The 21,371-nt window shown below is 49.6% G+C and overlaps 1 protein-coding gene across 2 annotated transcripts in view; it reads right to left on the bottom strand.

The window, feature by feature from the left end:
• The window catches only part of Tctn1 (tectonic family member 1), a 28,499-nt gene extending 8,028 nt beyond the window's left edge, over positions 1-20,471 (bottom strand). The window contains exons 1-8 of one of the 2 annotated variants that reach the window (XM_052168192.1): positions 20,138-20,471; positions 16,542-16,662; positions 12,088-12,218; positions 10,397-10,548; positions 6,333-6,432; positions 4,055-4,164; positions 3,226-3,246; positions 731-865 (exon numbers count right to left, since the gene is read on the bottom strand). In XM_052168192.1, coding sequence (XP_052024152.1) covers positions 731-865; positions 3,226-3,246; positions 4,055-4,164; positions 6,333-6,432; positions 10,397-10,548; positions 12,088-12,218; positions 16,542-16,662; positions 20,138-20,369 — 1,002 coding nt within the window. In that variant the 5' untranslated portion in view covers positions 20,370-20,471. Of the gene's footprint in view, positions 1-730; positions 866-3,225; positions 3,247-4,054; positions 4,165-6,332; positions 6,433-10,396; positions 10,549-10,957; positions 11,147-12,087; positions 12,219-16,541; positions 16,663-20,137 lie in introns of those variants that run through there. The other variant, XM_052168193.1, reaches the window with a different exon arrangement.
• Positions 20,472-21,371: the final 900 nt, after the last annotated feature.

Raw genomic sequence — 21,371 nt, 5'->3', positions numbered from 1 at the left:
TGAAGCAGCCACAGAAAAGCCACGCCCCCAAGCCTGCTGTCCAATCACATCACTCATGTCCCCTTAGCATCCCAGTGGTCACCTCAGCCTCTCTGTGCCCAGGTTTTTGACATTTCAGATCAGCTTACTCAAACTATGGGAACAGTCTATTTCTGCAGAAGAAATGAGTCCAATCAAGTATATGGTGGGGACAATAAATTGTATGTGTGGTGCATGTACGTGAGTGAGTGTGTGTGTCCATGCGTGCACAAACAGAGGCCATAGAATGACACTGGGTGTCTTCTGTAACTCCGCCATGTTGCCTTGAGGCATCGACTCTCATTGAACACCAGCTCTGTCTCAGCGAGGCTGGCTGAGCAGTGTACTCTGGGATCCGCCTGTCTCTGTCCCCAATGCTGGTGCAGTAGCCATGCCTGGCTTTTTACATGGGTGCTGGGGATTTGAACTCAGGTCTTCAAGCTTGTGGAACACTCTTACTCTACTGCGCCATCTTTCTACCATTGACAAGAAAATGTAGATGCATTCTAACGACGTGTTAGATTTATGAAGACATGAAAGACATACCCTCAGACACAGAGCAGAGCAGCAGAAGCTACTAGAGGCCAGACCAAGAAAAGTGTCAGCACAGAATGGACCACAGTCCCCTCTGGAAAGTATGCGGTGCCCCTGCACCCCACAGGCTGGAGTCGGGCAGTTGGGCCAGGACTGCACAGGCACACTGGATGCCTACCTGGAGGACAACGTTGCTGCAGAGTCGATCCTGCCCAGTGCTGACCAGAGATGGCCGCAGGACACCATGGCCTTCTAACCGGGTCAGTGTGTGATTCAGAGACTGATACATTACAGATTGGATCTTGATGGAGACCTGAGAGAAAAAGTATCCTTGGATATGAGGCTACCACGTGTGTGACATACAGCACAGGTGACCCTATTACAGTGCCCAGAGCCTCAAATGAACACTTAGTGACAACCAATGCAGAACACAGGTCACACACACTGCCATACAATGTGCACGCTGTAAATTCACTTTTGCAAGAGTGTAGATATTCACATACACACACATTCAAAGGAAACTCACAAAGTGCGTTCTAAAATGCCTATTTATCATAGACACAGAAATAACCCAAAAGTCCATCAGCTGAGAAATGGACCAGTGTCAAGTGTCCACCTGCACTAGGGACATTACTCACACATAGAAACCAAATCCCCAAACATGCCACTGCATGGGTGAATCTTGAAAACATCAAGTGTAAGAAATCAGACACCAGGAGCTGGAGAGATGGCTCAGCAGTTAAGAGCATGGACTGCTCTTTCAGAGGTCCTGAGTTCAAATCCCAGCAACCAGATGGTGGCTCACAACCATCTGTAAGGGGATCTGACGCCCTCTTCTGGTGTGTCTGGAGACAGCTACAGTGTACTCATTAATAAATAAATAAATCTTTTTTTTAAGATTATTTATTTATTATATGTAAGTATATTGTACTGTCTTAGAGAAAAAAAAGGAAAGAAAAGAAAAGAAACCAACCACCAAAGGCCACGTATACTGCAGATCCTACTCAATATGGAATGCCCACACAGGCAAATGCACAGAATCCAACGTGGTTATCAGGGACTGGAGCAGAACTGAGAACCGATGCGATACAGTGACGCCTAGTAGAATTCCTTTTTTTTTTTTTTAAAGATTTATTTCATTTTGAAAACTGTCACTGTTTTCAGACACACCAGACAAGGGCATCAGATGCCCATTACAGATGGTTGTGAGCCACCACATGGTTGCTGGGAATTGAACTCAGGACCTTCGGAAAAGCTGTTAGTGCTCTTAACCACTGAGCCATCTCTCCAGCCCGATATTGGAATTCTTAAGAGTGATAGAAACCTCCTGGGGTTAGACTGCAGAGACGCTGGCACAACCTTGTGATGACACTAAAGGCTACAGCATTGGTCAGATTGACAGAGTCGCCAGCAAGTGGGAGAACAGGGCTCACAACCCAGGACCAAAGAAGGGGGAGACTGCATGACACACTACAAAGGCACAATTCCACGGCATGACCAACTGCGCATGCATAAACACACACACACACACACACACACTCACACCATGCTTAACACCAAAGCATAGAGTCCACACCTCTAAACTCAGTCTTAGTTTCACAAGCAGAAGCCCAGCTTCCCAGAGCAAACCACGGCCTCAGGAGATGCAGCCTGCAGTCCTGTCTAGGCAGCTCACACACAGTGGCTGACCAGACAGTAGGATCCAGGAAGGACAGAGCCAGACAAACTTTCTAAATAGAATCAGGGAGCCTAGATTGTGACCAGCACCAGAAGAGTGACAAAGCAACAAGGACCCCTGAGGACAGGCAGGATGCTTGTGACAAGGACTCTCCAGGTCAATTTTTGGAAGCCACTATTTGGGAAGGTACCCAAAAGCACCTGCTCATTAATTAAGCTGTCTTTAACTTATACTGAACTGTTTATAATTTACAGTGGCAAGTGTTTACTTTAGAAATAAAGATGCAGCCCTTACACACCTGCTCCTATGACCAAGGCAACCCTACAACTGCCCTCCCAGGTCAAAATCACTAGCTCTCACAGGAGACAGCATGGGGACATGGGTGACAGGAAAAAGGAAATCTAGTCTGCACAACTGTCTATGCCACCAAGGCACCTCAACAGCCTGAGTCAAGTGGGGAACCCTGGGCTGTGACTTAACCAGCGCTTGTTAAAATCAAAAGACCGCTGGGTGCTAAACAGCGTGTGGGCGGAGCCAGTCTGAAATGGTTCAAACAAGGCGCCTTTTAGAGGATGTGTCACATTTTTGTTTTGTTTTGTTTGAGAACACGATCTTCGATCTTCGTGGTGCACTTCTGGCCTGGGATTCTCTGTGGACCATACTGGCCTTGAGCTCACAGACAGCTGCCTGCCTCTGCCTTCCAAGTGTTGGGGGTAAAGCCATGTGCTCCTAGGCCTGGGAAAAAATAAACCTTAAAAAATAAACTCATTTAATTTGAGGGATGTGATATCTGCAGTTGATCTCTGGCCAACAACATATGTACGTATCCCCACCCCATCCCCAATAAATCCCTCTCTCTCTCTCTCTCTCTCTCTCTCTCTCTCTCTCTCTCTTTCCCTCTCTCTCTCTCTCTCTCTCTCTCTCTCACACACACACACACACACACACACAGAGAGACAGAGACAGAGACAGACAGGGAAGCTTTATGCTTTTACCTGTGTCGTTGAATTAGGTACCTAGACAAAAATAAAGCACAGCTAAGTTAGGTACAACAAACAGACGAGTTTCCACAGCCTTTTCAGACTTCAGCTAAAGGCCACCTTCATCATTCGCGATGCCACCGACATGACAGCAGACCCTCCACTCTAGACCACGCTTCTTTTTCTGTGGTAACCCTCGACCATCTCGCGCTCCCTCAGCAGCAGCCCTGCCGAGGCATGCCTGCCTTGCTGTCACTGTCCCGCCCGTCAGCCCTAACCCTGGAGGACCAGCTTAGGAAACACGAAGGACTGAGGAGGACAAACCGCTCTGACTATGGCAGCCCGGGGCCCTATCCTCGCACAACCCTGATAAGAACATAGAACCCAGGAGGGGCCACGGCTGAGTCACCTCCTCCTCTCTGCAGCCCTCCCTGGCAAGCAGGCCTCGCTCACTGTTCCAGCTCTGTCACCAGCTCTAAGGAGAATAGCCCTTTCCTTGGGACTTGGGTGACCCCAGCCCATGCTAGACCTTTCCTGATGGCCCCCGTCTCCAGGTGGACATGCACTTCCCCTCCCTGCTGCTCCTGGGAGCCCCTTTTTATGGTGTCCGCATGGTCAGTGTCACACTGGACGGACTCTAACACTGTGAGCAGCCCTGGCCCTGCTCAGCTGCTCTCAGGGAAATGAAGGAAATGTTAAACTGAATGGAAACAAGGCACAGTCGTGCTACATACAAACGTCATACAGGTCACCTGAGTGGCCTCTGATGCCACAGGGCCAGGGCATGTGGAGCTCATACTACCGCTTAAAGGGACAGTCAGTTCTGCTTCCAGATGATTCTTACCCTCAGAATGGCAGGGCTACTGTAATGAGCCATGCTGAGGGCTTCCATTCCTTCACACTGGTCTATGTCCACCCTTCGGCTGCATTCGAAGGCCTGGTTCACCAGGAATGCTGGAAGAGGTCACACACAGGGGATGGGGGGACAGGGGATAGGGGGACAGGGGGTGGGGGAAGGGAGTGAGGGGGGAGGGGTGGGGGAGGGATATACAGAACATGTTCAGTTCAAGAATGGGAACTGAAAACAGTCATGTAGAAAAGGCAAAATCAGGGCTGGAGAGATGGCTCAGCAGGTAAGAGCACTGACTGCTCTTCCAAAAGTCCTGAGTTCAAATCCCAGCAACCACATGGTGGCTCACAGCCACCTGTAATGAGATCTGATGCCCTCTTCTGGTGTGTCTGAAGACAGCTAAGGTGTACTCACATTTAATAAATAATTCTTTTTTTTTAAAAAGGCAAACAAGCTATAAATCAAATGAAAAGTAGGTTTCAACTAGGAAATACAGGCACAAAATATTCTAAATACAAAATGCCAGAAGATGCAGAACAGAGCATCTCCTTCTAGTTCTGTGCCCCGCCCAGGGCTCTGCCTCAGAGGGGACACGTGACTGTCCCCTGAAGCTTTCAGAAATACCATGCAAATAAAAAAACACATGCGTAAAAGGTTATTTTTTAAACAACCGGTTTCCCCTTTTGGACCTGGAGGCACACGCCACACTGTTCTGCACATTTTTCCATGAGCCATGCCCCGCCCTGAAGCCCTTCCAGCAGTCCTGAAGGGATAATTAGCGCTCTCTGCGGATGCAGCATAATTACTCCCCAGTTCCCGGCTAATGGCCACAGCAGTTGTCTCTGCCTTGGCTGGTGCTGTCACAATCTGCACAGGGCTCCTGCGTGTGGGCCAAGCCTTCCTTCAGGAGCTCTGGTAATTTTGATCCATATGTCACGCTGCCTTTGGCGGGCTGTGACCAACTGTTCCACCAACTACTGCAGGAGAGTATGTCTCCACAGCCTCAAACTTTTTGAGCTTTGTCAATCGGAAAAGTAGAATGGCTCTGAGCTTGGCTTGTTTGCTCTTGAGACAAGGTCTCACTATGTAGCCTAGCCTGGCCTCACACTGGTGGTCCTTCCTCCATCTTCCAAGGGAGGGGTTGTGGCCTGCCCGCCTTCCAGACGTCAGCTGCCTTTACTGACGCTGACCTATGTCTTCCCAGCAGAAGCTCCTTGTTGCCCAGCTGCTCTTCACAGTGGCTCACAGCTGGCTGACGGCTCGAGAGCCATGGCTTTGGCCTTCTGTAGCCCAGGCCGGGGTCCATGGCTTCTCTGACCTCTTGGAAGGAGTGGCTTTTACCCAGGCACCATGATCTCAGTGTTCTCACTGTGCGAGTCAGCCCAAGACGTGCTCTGCAGGCAGGCGTGGGGCTTGGCATCCCAGAACTGGGGAGGTGCGGTGGAAGGAGCAGGCTGAGAGAGACTGAGAGACCGCGACTCAGAACAAACAAGATCTGGGCAGGATGGAGTGTGACTTTAACTCTGACTCGGGGATGGCAGAGTGGGTGCAGAGGCAGTGGATCATTTCAAGACAGCCTGATCTGTGTATTGAGTTCTGGACAAGCTGGGGCTAAATAGACAACGTCTCAAAAAACTAAAAAACGGAGTGGGGGGGTAGACAGATGATGGCTTAGCTGTTGAAGGCTAGACTCACAACCAAAATATTCAAAACAAAAACAAATCCCAAAAATCAACAACAATAAAAAAGAAACTAAACACCTCACCATTTCCACTCTGAAACAAAGCAGGGCTTTTAGCATGGCCTCAAGGGTAGTGCAGAAACAATTTCACGTTTTGTTTTAATTACATTTGACTTGTGGGTAGGTGTGGAAGGCAGAGGATAACCCACGGTAACCAATTCTCTCCCTCTGTGGCCTGCGTCTCAGAGAGACACTCGGTATGCCAGGCTTGGTGGCAAGCTCCTTCACCTGCTGAGCCCTGTCACTGGCCCCTGGGTGGAAGTTCACTACAGGACCCAGCCTCCTGCAGAGCAGTGAGCAGCGCTCGCTCGGCTCGGACGTGCTCCATCAGTGGCTGTGGGGCTGTGGAGCCTGAAACAGGAGCTGCAATCGCAGGTGCTCACTAGGCAGCGTTCAGGCACTCACTGACCTGGTAGAGAGGACTCCTCAGGTGCGACCTTTGAGGCATTCTACCTGGAGAATCTCTGGGTTTAGAGCTGTCTAACTGGCAAGCTTACGTGGCCAACAGGAGGAGCAGCAGCGCCCTCTTACCCGCAGGGTTCTGATCTGCACACAGCGATGACGTGAGCGGTGAAGGCAGTTTCAGAAATGACCCTGAAGATGTGCCCGCAGTCCGCAGAGGAGCTCCGTACTGCAAACACAGCACACAGAGACGCACACAGGTTAGATAAGGGCTCCTTCAGCATGCGCTGGACACGCTGGCAGCGCCCACAGTGCCGGGCAGTGGGGACACATAGTCCCTGCCACACAGGGCCCACATATAGCTGTGGGTCTGGGAACACAGTGCTGGGGGGGGGGCTCATTCTCAGCTGTCAATCACATCCTCACATACACCTTTTAAAAATAAATTTTATGGTAGCCCACACCTTTTTTGTTGTTGTTGTTGTTGTTTGGATTTGGTTTTTTCGAAACAGGGTTTCTCTGTATAGCCCTGGCTGTCCTAAAACTTACTCTGTAGACCAGGCTGGCCTAGAACTCAGAAATCCGCCTGCCTCTGCCTCCCAGAGTGCTGGGATTACAGGCATGTGCCACCACCGCCCAGCTGGTACCCATACCTTTAATCCCAGCACTCAGGAGTCAGAGGCAGATGGATCTTTGTGAGTTGGAGGGCAGCCTTGTCTGCATAGTCCTGGGCCAGTTTGGGCTACACAGCCAAAACTGTTATGTAACAGTTTTCTCCGAGACTGAAACATCCCACTGCAGGACAATTCCTTAAGCAGGAAGGTAAAGGACTCAAGGGAGCTTCAGGAAGTCCCTGGAGCTGCACAGCTTCAGTAGGCCCCTCCCTGCCAAGAGCAAGCAATCAAAGCTGACACTCAACAGTATCACAACAGAGATGCAAAGAGACTCTCAGGCCAGGCCTGGAAGAAGCTGGAACCAGCTGAGCTGTCTGGAAGAGGCTTAAACCAGTGGTCCTCAACTTGGGGGCTGAATGACCTTTCACAGTGGTCATTCCTGAATATCAGATATTTCCATTACAATTTATAACAGTAGCAAAATGACAGTTATGATGTAGCAACAGACATGATGCTATGCTGGGGGTGATGGCAACACGAGGAACTGATTAGAGAGTCGTGTCACTTGGAAGGTTGAGAGCCACTGCTCTAACCTCTCAAGTTTTATGTATTTGTTGAGGTGAAGTCTAACTGTGTTGCCCAAGCTAGCTCTGTGCTCCCTCAGGGCTTGGCCTCCGAGGCTGGGCATGAAGCTGCTTGTGTAGGCGTGGCGGGTCAAGGCTGGAGCCCAGGCCTCACTGCGCCCTCTCCTTGGGAGGCCGAGGCAGGCAGATGTCTGGAAATTAGAGGCCAGCATGGTCCACACAGGGAGTTAGTTCTGGGGGAACCAGAGTTACACAGTGAGATCCTATCTCAAGTAAATAAATAGAGGCTTAGAAGAACATGTGCACCTGTGTGTGTGTGTGTGTGTGTATGTATGTGTGTGTGCCTGTGTGTGGTGCATGCATCACCATACTGTTGTCTATTTCATTATGGAATACTCCTTGGCATATGACGGGAAGCTGATGTAGTGTTTACCTCTGTGGACTGGAATCAGATGGCTGAGCACAGATGTGAATAAATCACTGTTCATTGAAATGGCAGTTATGACACTCATTAAAATCCTATAAGACTGTATGTGTCTGTGAATGGGGAGGGGCCATGGAGGTCAGAGGTCATCTGGTTGTCTTCCTCAATTGCTCTTTGTTTAGTTTTTGAAACAAGGTCTCTCTGTTTACAACAGAAACTGGAAGCTCTTGTCTGCAAAGAAAGGATGGGGGGGCAAGAGAGGTGGGTAGTTGAATGGTTAAGGGCACATACTGCTCTTGCAGAAGACCCAATTCAGTTTCCAACAACCACATCAGACAGCTTACAACCACCTGCAACTCCACCTCTCTGGGACCCATCTCCTTCTCCTGGTCTCCACAGACACTGTGCTCACTTGCACACGCCCTCCCCCACAAACATAATTACACCAGCATAGCGGCACACACTTCTAATCCCAGCACTCAAAGACAGAGGCAGACAGGACTCTGATTTCCCAGCCACACTGGTCTACGTAGTGAGGTCTAGGTCAGACAGCCAAAGCTGCATAGTGAGACCCTGTCTCAAAAATAAATAAGCATAAAAACATAATTATTATTTTGGTTTTTCAAGACAGGATTTCTCTGTGTGGCCCTGGCTATCCTGAAACTAGTTCTGTAAACTAGGCTGGCCTTGAACTCAGAGATCTCTTGCCTCCAAAATGTTGCTACTAAAAGCATCAACATTTTTACTTTAAAAAAAAAAAGCTGAGCGGTGGTGGCGCACGCCTGTAATCCCAGCACTCTGGGAGGCAGAGGCAGGCGGATTTCTGAGTTCGAGGCCAGCCTGGTCTACAGAGTGAGTTCCAGGACAGCTAGGGCTACACAGAGAAACCCTGTCTTGAAAAAACCAAATCCAAAAAAACCAAAAAAAAAAAAAAAAAAAAGATGGCTAGTGGCTGGGGTTAATCTTCCACTCCAGAGACAGAGACACAAGATTATCATTTCAAGGACCAGCTGAACTATACTGTGGGACTTGAGTTCAATGACGAAAAGTTACAAGGTACAGGGGGGCTGGGGCTGGGGGCCGGGGCTGAGGCCAGGGGCTGGGGTCATTGGGGGTTGGGCCTGGCTCCGATCCCCACCACTGCCAGGTCTGGAGTGGTAGGACCACACGAGTGACCGAGGTAGACTTATCAAGATGCTCTGACCCGGAGTCCACAGGCCATTTGCCTGCAGCTGCTTCTCTCAGTAAAACGGGACAGCAGTGCGGCCTGCCCAGGCAGGGCAGTAATGCCAGAAAGCCCTACCTGGTGCCTGGCATGCGGGGGATGCCCAAGGAATGTAACCAATCTTCACATCGACATGGGAAGACACAAAGTTTGTGACAGAAAAAACGTTTCCTAGAACAATGTTTCTAGCTCTGATCGCCGGTTCTATGATTATATCCACGGTCTGTAGATACAAGTACAGACCAGGGTGAGCAGGCGCCAACCTTTTCATGACCATTGCAATGTGGATTCTGGGGGCAGTGAGCCGTGGAACTGACTCAGTAAGCATGGGTTCCAACCAGGCCTCTGTGTCGCCTGAGGCTCCTCCATGACCTCCCACACAACTACTGGTCACTGTGCCTTCCTCCTCAGAGGACGGATGCCTCCGAAAAGGTGTTCTTCCTTCATTTTCTGCTTTGTGTGTGAAGTGACTGTCTGTCTGTGCACGGACACGCCCGTGTGTGACTGCATGGACACATGGATGCACATGCAAGTGCAGGCCTGAGGCTGACGTCAGACATCATCCTCATTCTTTCGCCCACTGTATTCAGTGACACAGGTCTCCATCAAGCCTTAGCTTGCAGGTAGAGCTAGTCTGTAGCTAGCTTGCTCCTGACGATCCCATATCCATCCTCTAATGTTGAGATGACAGGCAGGCCACCACACTCCCATCGGCATTTACATGGAGAGTGGAGATTTGAACTCCTGCCTTCATGCCTGTGGCTCAAGTGCTTAACCACTAGTTATCCCAGCCTCCCTCTGTTCTGTCCTGAGGAGGCAGGGTCTCATGCAGCTCAAGCTGCTGTAAATTTGAGCTCCTGCTCCTCCACCTCCCAGGCTGGGATTGTAGGTGGTACCAGCAAGTCCAGCTTTTAAAGTTGAAGCACACTCAACGTTAGCCAGTCACAGTTTCTGCGCTCGCTAATGAAGGGATAGAAAATAGCCTGCAGGTGCCTAATTCCGTAAAACTAAATAGCACTCTGAGATGAGTACCTGGAGTGCAGAGAGCCCGCTCTCTGTGCCAGAGGCAGGCTGCAATCAGCCCACTGCAAGCTCTAGGGTTCAGAAGAACAGAAAATTCTGCAGAGACAAAATTCAGTGCAGAACTGATCTCATATCCTGAGTTCAGAATCTGAACATTGGCTTGAATTCTCACGATCTTTGACAGAGAGGAGTAGCATCGACTCTCCAGGTCTCGTGTATGTCCCAAGGGCAGCAGTTTGGCTTCATATGTTGGTACTGAAATCAGCGTCTAAGGTAGAGTATCTCGGGATGTATGTACAACAGCCATCAGGTTGTTGGCTCACCTCGTATTTAGTGGGCTGTGCGCCATCTGATGCGGCTGTGGGAGGAACAGCCGACTCGGCCCTCAGTGTGAAGCCACCTGATGTTCCCATCAGTCTGTCGAAATTGTTTTCATCGGGCACTTCCGGATTAGCAAAAGACAGCGCAGGCTTGTCTGTAGACAAAGCGTTGGAAATCAGCAGGAATGTACAGAGTCTGTGACATCTCAACTTTGGAAACCACTGTTAGTAGCAATAAAACTCCTACAAGAAAACGGTCTTTCAGGGCTGTCTAGATGGCTGACAGGGGAAGGCGCTTGCCACCAGACATCACAACTTCAGTTGGATCCCTAGGACTTATGGAGAGTAAAGAGAACTGCCTCTGAACAAGTCACCCTCTAACCTACACACACACACTACACACACACCTCACACACACACACTACACACACACACCACACACACACACCTCACACACACACACACAGGCACGCACGTACACACATTTGATTTTAAATGCTTTCTTCTCCATCTGCCTCTCCCGGGTTTCGCGAGGCCTGGTAAATGAACAGGATTCCTAATCACCATGAGTTTGAGAACACCCTGGTCTGCGTGCGGAGTCCTAGGCCAGCGAGGGATCCATGGGGAGAGCCTGCCATGAAAAACCAACGGAGCAGCAGGAGCACTCGCCAGGCTGCATGGAATGAAGGCCCACGGGGAACAACGCAGCAGAGGCCACGGGTCAGGCTGCTCACTGTCCAGCGCACGGACCACAGTCTGCCTCTTCCCCACTCTAGGGGACACTCTCTGTGGGTGGCTGTCAGAAAAATAATATTCATCTCCTGGCGGCCACTTCCTGTGCTGTGACACAGGGGAGGAAGACGTAGGCTCCATACCCACTGGGCTGCTGTCATGGCTTAGACATCACTGTCACCTGTCACTCTGGATAAGCACATTCCCCCAGGTCTTTAGTCATGAGGGAACAAACCCTAAACATGGGAAGACACGGAAACGAGATGATGACGTTTGCTGCCAGGGCCATGAGTGAGAGAACAGCACATGTTCAGGAGCACTGTGGACCAAGACACTAGCCTGAGCTGACTGCCCGGGTTAAAAATAGAGATCCTGTATTCATGCAAATCTCCTTAGTAAAAATAAAAAAAGAGAAAGGAAATGGAAACCACAGGAACATTTAAAGATGAGACTAATTTTTAACCATTACTCTACTAGGAAATAAACGTGCGCAGGGCAGTGGTGGTGCACGCCTGTAACCCCAGCACTCTGGGAGGCAGAGGCAGGCGGATTTCTGAGTTCGAGGCCAGCCTGGTCTACAGAGTGAGTTTCAGGACTGCCAGGGCTACACAGAGAAACCCTGTCTCGAAAAAACCAAATCCAAAAAAAAAAAAAAGGAAATAAACGTGCATGCATACACATGTATACACACACACACAACTTGGATCCCTCTGACTATGTGACATAAACATCTTTGAAGTCAATGTAAGATTAAGACAGTTACAGAGCAAATACTTGAAGCCAGCGAGTGTGCCTGGGATCTATAAAGTTACCTGTAAACCAGACTAGGGCCTGAATTCTTCACACGGCCAACACAGAAGATGGGCGTCTTAAATGGAGCTGAGTGAGGAGGTGTTCTTCCACACAGTAACGTGTAAAAGAAAAACAGAGCTTCATAAAAGCTATCAAATTCAAATACTTACAGTTTGAAATATGGACGCAGAAGATGGAAGGGTTGATCTGATCAGTGAGTTTAAAGTCACGGTGAGGCGGGTCTGCTGTCAAATTCATCGAGTAGAAGGCTGCCTTCTGACTACAAAACTGCCGGTCACCCCTGAAAGTTAAAGAAAGCAACAGCAAGTTTTCAGGCCACACTAAGCCAGATCATCCTAAATCTCCCAGATGCCTTCACCACAGAAGTAAGAACTGCAGGGACACTGGTGAAGGTGTCACGTCACAAGAGACTCCATTTGGCTTCACTTGTGAGCCCAGCAGTGGCCCTGAGGCTCTGCTTCTGCCTGCTGTGGCAGTGCACAGCTTAATCCCAGCCCCAGGGGAGTGGGGACAACTGAGTCTAGGAGTTCAGGTCTATGCAGCCAGTTCCACACCAGTCAGAGCCACACAGTGAGACCCTGTCTCAAAGCACCACCATCACCACAGCAACAACACTGTTAAAAGGAAGCCTGCTGGGTGTGGAGTAGCGTGTTGGACAGCGTTGAGATCGTGACATTCTGAGGGCCGGAGAGATGGCTCAGTGGTTACGTGTCTACTGCTCTCAAAGAGAACCTAGGTTCAGTTTCCAGAACTCGGATCAGGCGGCTCACGCCTGGAACTCCAGCTCCAGGGGTCTGGATGGTCTCATCTGGCTTCTGCAGGCACTGCATGTATGTGCTGCCCATGACACACACAGACACACAGAGATGTGCATAAGAGCATGCACACACACACACACACAAATAAATATAAAAACATACTAGGAAGTTTGCTTTGAGTGTTATTATGTGTGTGTGTGTGTATGTGTATATGTGTGCACAAGTGTGTGTTTATGTTTTTCCATCCCACATGTGTGGAAGTCAGAGAACAATTTACAGGGTCAGTTCTCCCCCTTCTATGTACATCCTAGAGATCAAGTTCAGGCCATCAGGAAGTGTCTTTACCCACTGAGCCACCCTGCCCTGCTCTCTTCCCTATCCTCTCTACCTCAGCTACCTGTTGGGCTTGCGCCCTAGCTATAAGGTCTGTCCCCAACCTCTGCTGCCAACGTGTGGGTGACCTTTAGGACACAACATAGCTCAGACCATCTTTTCTAGAAAGCCTTCCCTGGCCAAGCTGAGGTGACCTCTTTCCTTGGTGTTCCTCAGGGCCCTGCCTCATTTACTCGGCTCCCTCAGAGCTTCCAACAGGAAGCTCTTAAAAATTGTATGGAGCCTGGCAGTGGTGGTGCAGTGGTGCACACCTTTAATTCCAGCACTTGGGAGGCAGAGGCAGGTGGATTTCTGAGTTTGAGGCCAGCCCGGTCTACAGAGCAAGATCCAGGACAGTCAGGGCTACAGAGAGAAGCCCTACCTCTCAAAAGACCAAAAAAATAAAAGGCACCAGCAAACTTGGCTACGGGGTGGCTGCTAAGTACAGAGAACCTGCCTGGCCTGTGCCAGGCCCTGCTCCATCCTGCGACCTCCTGCCCTGCAGAAAAGGGCCGGGACAAAGCAGGGGCCAAGAGCCTCGGGGTCCTAGCTTGGTGACTGTCTGCAGTGGAAGTGAAACCAGAACTCTATTAACCTAGTACACACACACACACACACACACACTCACACCCTAGAGCCCTGTGCACGCTAGTCCTGTGCTCTACCACTAAGCAGTGTCCCAGCCAGTCAAGCCAGTTTAATGAAGGCCACTGCATGGCAGGAGCCGGAAGTCACTGACTGCAGCGATGAGAGACTGCACTCACCACGGTCCCATCTGATGGGGACAGACTCACTCAGGATGCTCACCAGCAAATTCCAAGGCATACTACAGACAGGGTGTGTGGTGGCAGTTACAGACACGACAAAACCTTTACAAACTGAAGCCTGCACAATAAGGCACTCTACTAACCAGGACTGAGACTTAATCTGCCTTTTCTTCCTTTTTTAGACATGAGGTCTCCCTGTAACCACCCTGGCTAGTTCCCAACACCAGGACTCAGGAGATCCCCCTACCTCAGGCCTCCCAAAGAGCTATAGCTACAGGAGAGTTGAGTTTAACCTGGTTCCTTTGGTGGGGGAGGGAGAGTAACACAAACAAAACTAATTTAAAGAAAATCGAAGTCGCCCACACGCCTGTAATCCCAGCACTCTGGGAAGCAGAGGCAGGCGGATTTCTGAGTTCGAGGCCAGCCTGGTCTACAGAGTGAGTCCCAGGACAGTCAGGGCTATACAGAGAAACCCTGTCTTTAAAAAACAAAACAAAAAAACAAAACAAAAAAAGTTGTACAGGGACTAAGTATTATTAATCCCAGCACTGGGGAGGCAGAGGCGGATATCTGAGTTCACTACCTGCCTGGTGTTACACAACAGCCACGGCTACATAGAGAAACCCTGTCTCAAAAATTTAAAGGGCTAGAGAGATGCCTTGTCAGTCAGTTAAAAGTGTGTCCTGCTTTGGAAGGAGACCTGAATCTGGTTCGGAGGACCCATGTTGGCAGCTCCCAGTCTCCTCCAACTGCAGGCCCAGGATCTAACACCCCCTTCTCCAGGCCCAGGATCTAACACCCCCTTCTCCAGGCCCAGGATCTAACACCCCCTTCTCCAGGCCCAGGATCTAACACCCCCTTCTCCAGGCCCAGGATCTAACACCCCCTTCTCCAGGCCCAGGATCTAACACCCCCTTCTCCAGGCCCAGGATCTAACACCCCCTTCTCCAGGCCCAGGATCTATCACCTTCCCTGGCCTTGGCAGGCCACTATACTCATGTGCATACACATAATTAAATAAAAATAACAAAAGACATGGTAGTACACATCTTTAATCGCAGCACTCAGAGGCAGGGACAGATGGGTATCTGTGAGTTCAAGGCCAGCCTGGTCTCTATATAAGTTCTAGGCTACACAGGGGAACCTTGTCTTTAAAAAAAAAAAAAAAAAAAAAAATCGGGGCTGGAGAGATGGCTCAGGGTTAAGAGCACTGACTGCTCTTCTGAAGGGCCTGAGTTCAAATCCCAGCAAACACATGATGGCTCACAACCATCCGAAATGAGATCTGACGCCCTTTTCTGGTGTGTTTGAAGACAGCTACAGTGTACTTACATATAATAATAAATAAATTAAAAAAAAAAAATCAAGGGCTGGAGAGATGGCTCAGTGGTTAAGAGCACTGACTGCTCTTCCGAAGGTCCTAAGTTCAAATCCCAGCAACCATATGGTAGCCACAACCATCTGTAATGAGATCCGGTGCCCTCTTTGGGTACGTCTGAAGACAGCTACAGTGTACGTAGATATAATAATAAATAAATCTCAAAAAAATCATATTACCATATTTTAATAAACTGCACTTGAATTCAAAACCTACATTCTCGCAGGGCTGGCGGGGCTTGTAGTCCCAGGACGAGCAGACTCTGCCCTGGTCCTAGAGCCGGAAAAGAAGCGGCGCCAGCATGTGCCCCCAGCCTGTTTCACAAGGCTTGAGGGGAACTCAGTTTCCCCACTGGGCTGATAAAATGGTTTCTCAAGGGAAGAGTCCATTGTGTCTCCAAAAGGACTAAGCAGTCAGGCGGCTGTCCTGCAATTCAGTCAGCTCTGGCTGCAGTGAGCTGGCTCCATCCTGGATGCAGGATGCATAAACCTTTCCACGGGGCTGTTTTGTTACAAAAACCTCTGAGAAACAAGCCGAGATCACTCGGAACTGATCACATCTCCTCTGTCTGGCACTCGCATGGGAGCGGCCCCCTCTGCCATTTCCCAAGCATCACGAATGGAGAAGCCTCCTTTTGTTTACAGCCAGAGAGGTGCACACGAAGCGCCCTGCTTTAATAAAGTCCACAGAAAGAGCTGATGCGGGGCTGGGGGAGGTGGCTTAGTGGGCGAAGAGCTTGCTTCAGAAGCATCATTTTTTTTTTTTTTTTAAAAAGCATGATATCCGGTGGTGGCGCACGCCTGTAATCCCAGCACTCTGGGAGGCAGAGGCAGGCGGATTTCTGAGTTCGAGGCCAGCCTGGTCTACACAGTGAGTTCCAGGACAGCTAGGGCTACACAGAGAAACCCTGTCTCGAAAAACCAAAAATAAAAAAAATAAAAAAAATGAAGATGGAAAGCAATAAATGAACAGTCCCATGTTTTCCATCAGCCAACATGCATGCACGCAAAGACAAGCACACACATGTATATATGCATGCATACACTACACTACACACACACACACCCCCTAGGCTGTATGAGACTATTTCACAGGTACAGACAGGTGACACTATCTATGCACAGCTCAAACATTAATTTCCAACCTTGCTAACACCCTAGAGGCTACACACGCCCCTCCGTTGCCCATACTGTCGAGCGGCTACACGGGTACAAGCAACCGCTTCTGACAACACAGAGCTGTGTCTGAAGGGTGTGGAACACAAATCCTGTCCTCAGATTGTACTATCCTGGCCAGACTGCCATCAAGCCTCCCTGACATATGCTTACGTGACAACTGCAACGGAGCAGGCAGAGAAGACGCTGAAATCGGTGGGGCTGCAGTCAGGGTCGCAGCAGCAGTTGACATCACACTGTGCTGGAAGCAGGTCACAGACACACAGAGCAGCAACTACGAAATAGGAGAGTGGGGGTCAGGGGGTAATTAGGCTGTCACTGCTCCCGGCCACCAAAGGATTCCGGAACTCAGTGTCACAAAAGCAGCCGGTTCCTCCTGGGGGAAAAGTTGCTCGTGGACATAAGTCACTGTGAGTACCCCAGCCCAGTGTATAAGTCACTGTGAGTACCCAGCCCAGTATCTAAGTCACTGTGAGTACCCAGCCCAGTATCTAAGTCACTGTGTGTACCCCAGCCCAGTGTCTAAGTCACTGTATGTACCCCAGCCCAGTGTCTAAGTCACTGTGTGTACCCCAGCTCAGTGTCTAAGTCACTGTGAGTACCCAGCCCAGTGTCTCTCTAAGTCACTGTGAGTACCCCAGCCCAGTGTCTAAGTCACTGTGAGTACCCCAGCCTAGTATCTAAGTCACTGTGAGTACCCAGCCCAGTGTCTCTCTAAGTCACTGTGAGTACCCAGCCCAGTGTCTCTCTAAGTCACTGTGTGTACCCCAGCCCAGTGTCTCTCTAAGTCACTGTGTGTACCCCAGCCCAGTGTCTAAGTCACTGTGAGTACCCAGCCCAGTGTCTAAGTCACTGTGAGTACCCAGCATAGTATCTAAGTCACTGTGAGTACCCAGCCCAGTGTCTAAGTCACTGTGAGTACCCAGCCTAGTATCTAAGTCACTGTGAGTACCCAGCCCAGTGTCTCTCTAAGTCACTGTGAGTACCCAGCCCAGTGTCTCTCTAAGTCACTGTGTGTACCCAGCCCAGTGTCTCTCTAAGTCACTGTGTGTACCCCAGCCCATTGTCTCTCTAAGTCACTGTGTGTACCCCAGCCCAGTGTCTCTCTAAGGTGGCTGCAGATGCTAACACTCCTCCTTCAGAGCAGATTCCCAGGAAGGATGTTGGCGACCTCGTTCCTTTCCTCACGTGCAGCCAGTTGCTTTGAAGCTCAGCTAAGGTCATGAGATCCTGACCAATCACCAAATGTTCCTAATTTGGCTTACGATGTCCTTTTTTTTTTTTTTTAATTTAAAATTTTACAATATAGGGTAATGCACTGATGACAGGATACTATAACATGGAGGAAAGGTAGGGACACGCACCCAACCCTGACAGCCACTGTGACTCCTCAGGACTCCATCTACCCCACTTAACAGGCAGAACCTCCATCAGAGCAGAAGAGACGGCGTCCTCCCGGAGGGCTGGGTCTACTTGATAGGCTGTTTCAGTGTATTCCTGACTTTGCTGCCCTACTCATTCTGCCTCTGTCAGTGGAGAAAACCCTCTCAAAGAAATAACAGGGAGCCTGGAAAGAAGCTGGCTTATCAAGAGCACTGGCTGCTCCTGCAGAGGATCTCACTTTGGTTTCTAGAACCCACGTGACAGCTCGCAGCCATCGGTAACTCTGGTTCCTGGGGATGTCATGCCCTCTTCTGGCCTCTGCAGGTACCAGGCACATAGAGGGCATACAGATACACAAGCAGGCAAAACACCCATCATTATAAGTCTCAAAAACCACAACATACAAACAACAAATAATAGCAGAGCATGAAAATGGTAAACTGAATTCATGGCACGGATGACTGTGAGGAGGGAGGAAATAAGGCCAGGGCTTTGACAATTTTTCTTGTTCTGTTCACTCTTTACTTCCTGAAATAGAGGCTCATTTGGGTCAGGTCTCCCAATTCTCCCACCTCTGTGCCGAAGATGCAGGATCACGGGTGTGTACCACCATGGTTCCTCCGTTTCCCCAGCTAAATTAAGGTGTCACTTAATCTTTGTTTGCTGTTTGTTGTTGTTGTTTTTTCCTTTGAGACAGAGATTCTCTATATAGCCCTGGCTATCCTGGAACTAACTTTGTAGATCAGGCTGGCCTCGAACTCAGAGACCCACCTGCCTCTGTGCCACACACCCCCCCCAGGATTAAAGATGTATACCACCACCACCACCTGGCTTGAATTTTTTTTTTCTTAAGATTTATTTATTTTCTTTATATGAGTACACTGTAACTGTCTTCAGACACTCCAGAAGAGGGCATCGGATCCCATTACAGATGGTTGTGAGCCACCATCTGGTTACTGGGAATTGAACTCAGGACCTCTTGTAGAGCAGTCTAAGCTCTTAACCACTGAGCCATCTCTCCAGCCCCCTGGCCTGAATCTTTTTTGTTTGTTTGTTTGTTTGTTTTGTTTTGTTTTGTTTTTTGGATTTGGGTTTTTTGAGACAGGTTTTCTCTGTATAGCCCTGGCTGTCCTGGAACTCACTCTGTAGACCAGGCTGGCCTCAAACTCGGAAATCTGCCTGCCTCTGCCTCCCAGAGTGCTGGGATTACAGGCATGCACCACCAGCGCCCAGCCCCCTGGCCTGAATCTTAACAGTAATGGTTTTGTTTCCTTTTGGGGGTGGCAACAATCCCGGACTTCAAAGAATTTTAGCCAAATGCTGATCTGAAGTCTTATTTGTAGGTATGAACGGTTAAAACAAAACAAAACAAAGCTCTAGAGACAGGTGACATGCTGTGAGGCTCTCACCTGGAGATCCCAGCAACAGGAAGGTATCAGGAAGGGGAAGGCAGGAGACTGGACTGGTTCTAGAGTAGGCTGGAGAGATTGGAGTTTGGGTCTTGAGTACAGGACCCAACTTCTGTTCCCAGTACCCAAGTCAGGCAGCTCTCAAACCAACTCCAGCTCCAGGGGCACTGAGACCCTCTTCTGTTCTCCAAGGGCATCAATACACATCCACCCCCCCCAACACATATACAAATAAATACACATAAAAATATATTTTTTTTAAGTTTTAGAACATCCCCACCCCCACCCCACCTCCAAAACAATGTTATAACATGCTCTGGAAAGGCACAAAAGGAAAAGGAAGTTTTATTGATAAATGCAAGATGCTTTCTGAGTCCGAAAGACAAATTTGCTCCTTCTAGACAAGGTCCTCTCTAGGCACTAGCCACGGACAACTGTGCATGCTCACTAAAAGAACGCCACAATCCCTTAACTGAGTAATTAGGCCCACTGCCTCATGTGTTTAAAATTACAACCAGGAATTTTTGCCAAAGCTTGAGTTCCTTAGAGGTAAGTAGGTAGGATAAAGCAGATGTACTTAATAACTCCACTTAGCGGGAAAAATGTCTAAAATGCACTTAATCACTCTGTAAAAGTCTGCTGAGCTCTCAGTAACCTAAACAGCGCTGGGATGCTCATGTCCGTGTGTCTGGGTAGAGAGGACTTAAGATCCACTTAGCACTCTTTCTTCTACAAGTACTGCCTACAACTCATTCTGAAGGTTTCTATCTAGCACTCCACTCCAGCTGTCCAAAATTATGTGGAAAAGGGAGTAACTCAGCCCGGCGTTCCGCGTTTGTGTGCCAGAAATCCCGTCTCCCGCTCAGGGTAACGACAGGGAAGAACTTTGAGCGGTTATCGTTTTCCGTATGTTCTCACTGGTGAACCCGCTCCAGGGAGTTAGCACTTTGTACGCACCGTCCGTCACCGGGGTGGGCCTGGGGCCGGAGCGCTCCGGTGCCCTGGGAGTTCCCGGGGTCCTAGGCGACTGGGAGGGCCGGAGAGTGGTGGGGGTGGCCTCGGTGGAATTGAGCGCCTCCTTCGTCACTGCCGGGGTGGCCGCAGCCGGGGTGGCAACGACCTGGGTGCTCGAAGAGGTGCAGCAGTTTAGAAGCAGCAGCAGGAGCGGCGGGAGACCCCGCGACCCCATGGCCTAGCAGAGGATCCCGCGCCAGGGATCAAGGCCCGTCTGTTGCCAGGCAACAGTCACATCCGAGTGCTAGGCATCACGGGAAAGGGCTCGCCCGGCCAAGCTAGTCTGCGGGAGAAGGTGGGGGGACTGGGCGGGGCTATGGGCGGGGTCTGAACGGAGACGTAGAGGCGGGGCCGGGACCCGTGGAGGCGGAGCCTGAGACTTCTTTTTCTAAGGAGCCTTCAGAAAACTGGAAAATGTAAACTTCTGTTGTGACCCTCGGGGTGCTGCGTGGTTGTTTAAAAAAAAAAAACAAAAAAACCGTAGATTCCCAGCCTCAGCCTCACAGAATTCAGAGACCCGCAGTGCATGTTTAGAAGCGACTTGGTTCCTTTAAGTTACATTGCCTCGATCCTTGAATTTCTTACCCGTGTCACACTTTACTTTCTTTGCCTTTAGATATATCGCAGGAGGTCTATCCACGTATTTATGATAAGAAAAACAAATCTTTCTGTGTGGTCCTGACTCATGACGAACCTAAGGCAGTCCTATCTCAGTGTCTCATGATGGGCATGCACCACCACCGCATCCAACCTCCATTTCTTCTTTTATGATTATATCATTAGGCATGGTCTCGTCTTTTTTTTTTCCGTGTGTGTTGTGTGTGTGTGTGCGTGGGTGGGTGTGGGGGGGGGAAGGGGAGGAATTTGAGACAGACTTTCTTCTCTCTGTAGACCTGGCTGTCCAAGAACTCAGAGGACTGCCTGCCTCTGCCTCCCAGGTCTTTTTTTTAAAAGGCTTATTTATGTTTTTTTGGTTTTTTTTGTTTTTTGTTTTTTGTTTTTTTTTGTTTTTGTATATCGAGTTATGCCTGTATGTCTGTACACCAGCAGAGGGCATCAGATCCCACAAGACTACAGTCATAGACAGTCATGAGCTACCGTGAAGGTGCTGGGAATTGAACTCAGGACCTCTGGAAGAGCAGCCAAAGCTCTTAACCACTGAGTATACCTCCCCTCC

This window comes from Apodemus sylvaticus, chromosome 22 (assembly GCF_947179515.1).
Source record: "Apodemus sylvaticus chromosome 22, mApoSyl1.1, whole genome shotgun sequence".
NCBI lineage: Eukaryota > Metazoa > Chordata > Mammalia > Rodentia > Muridae > Apodemus > Apodemus sylvaticus.
Note: the sequence above shows the minus strand (reverse complement) of the source record. Positions and strands in the feature narration are given on the sequence as shown.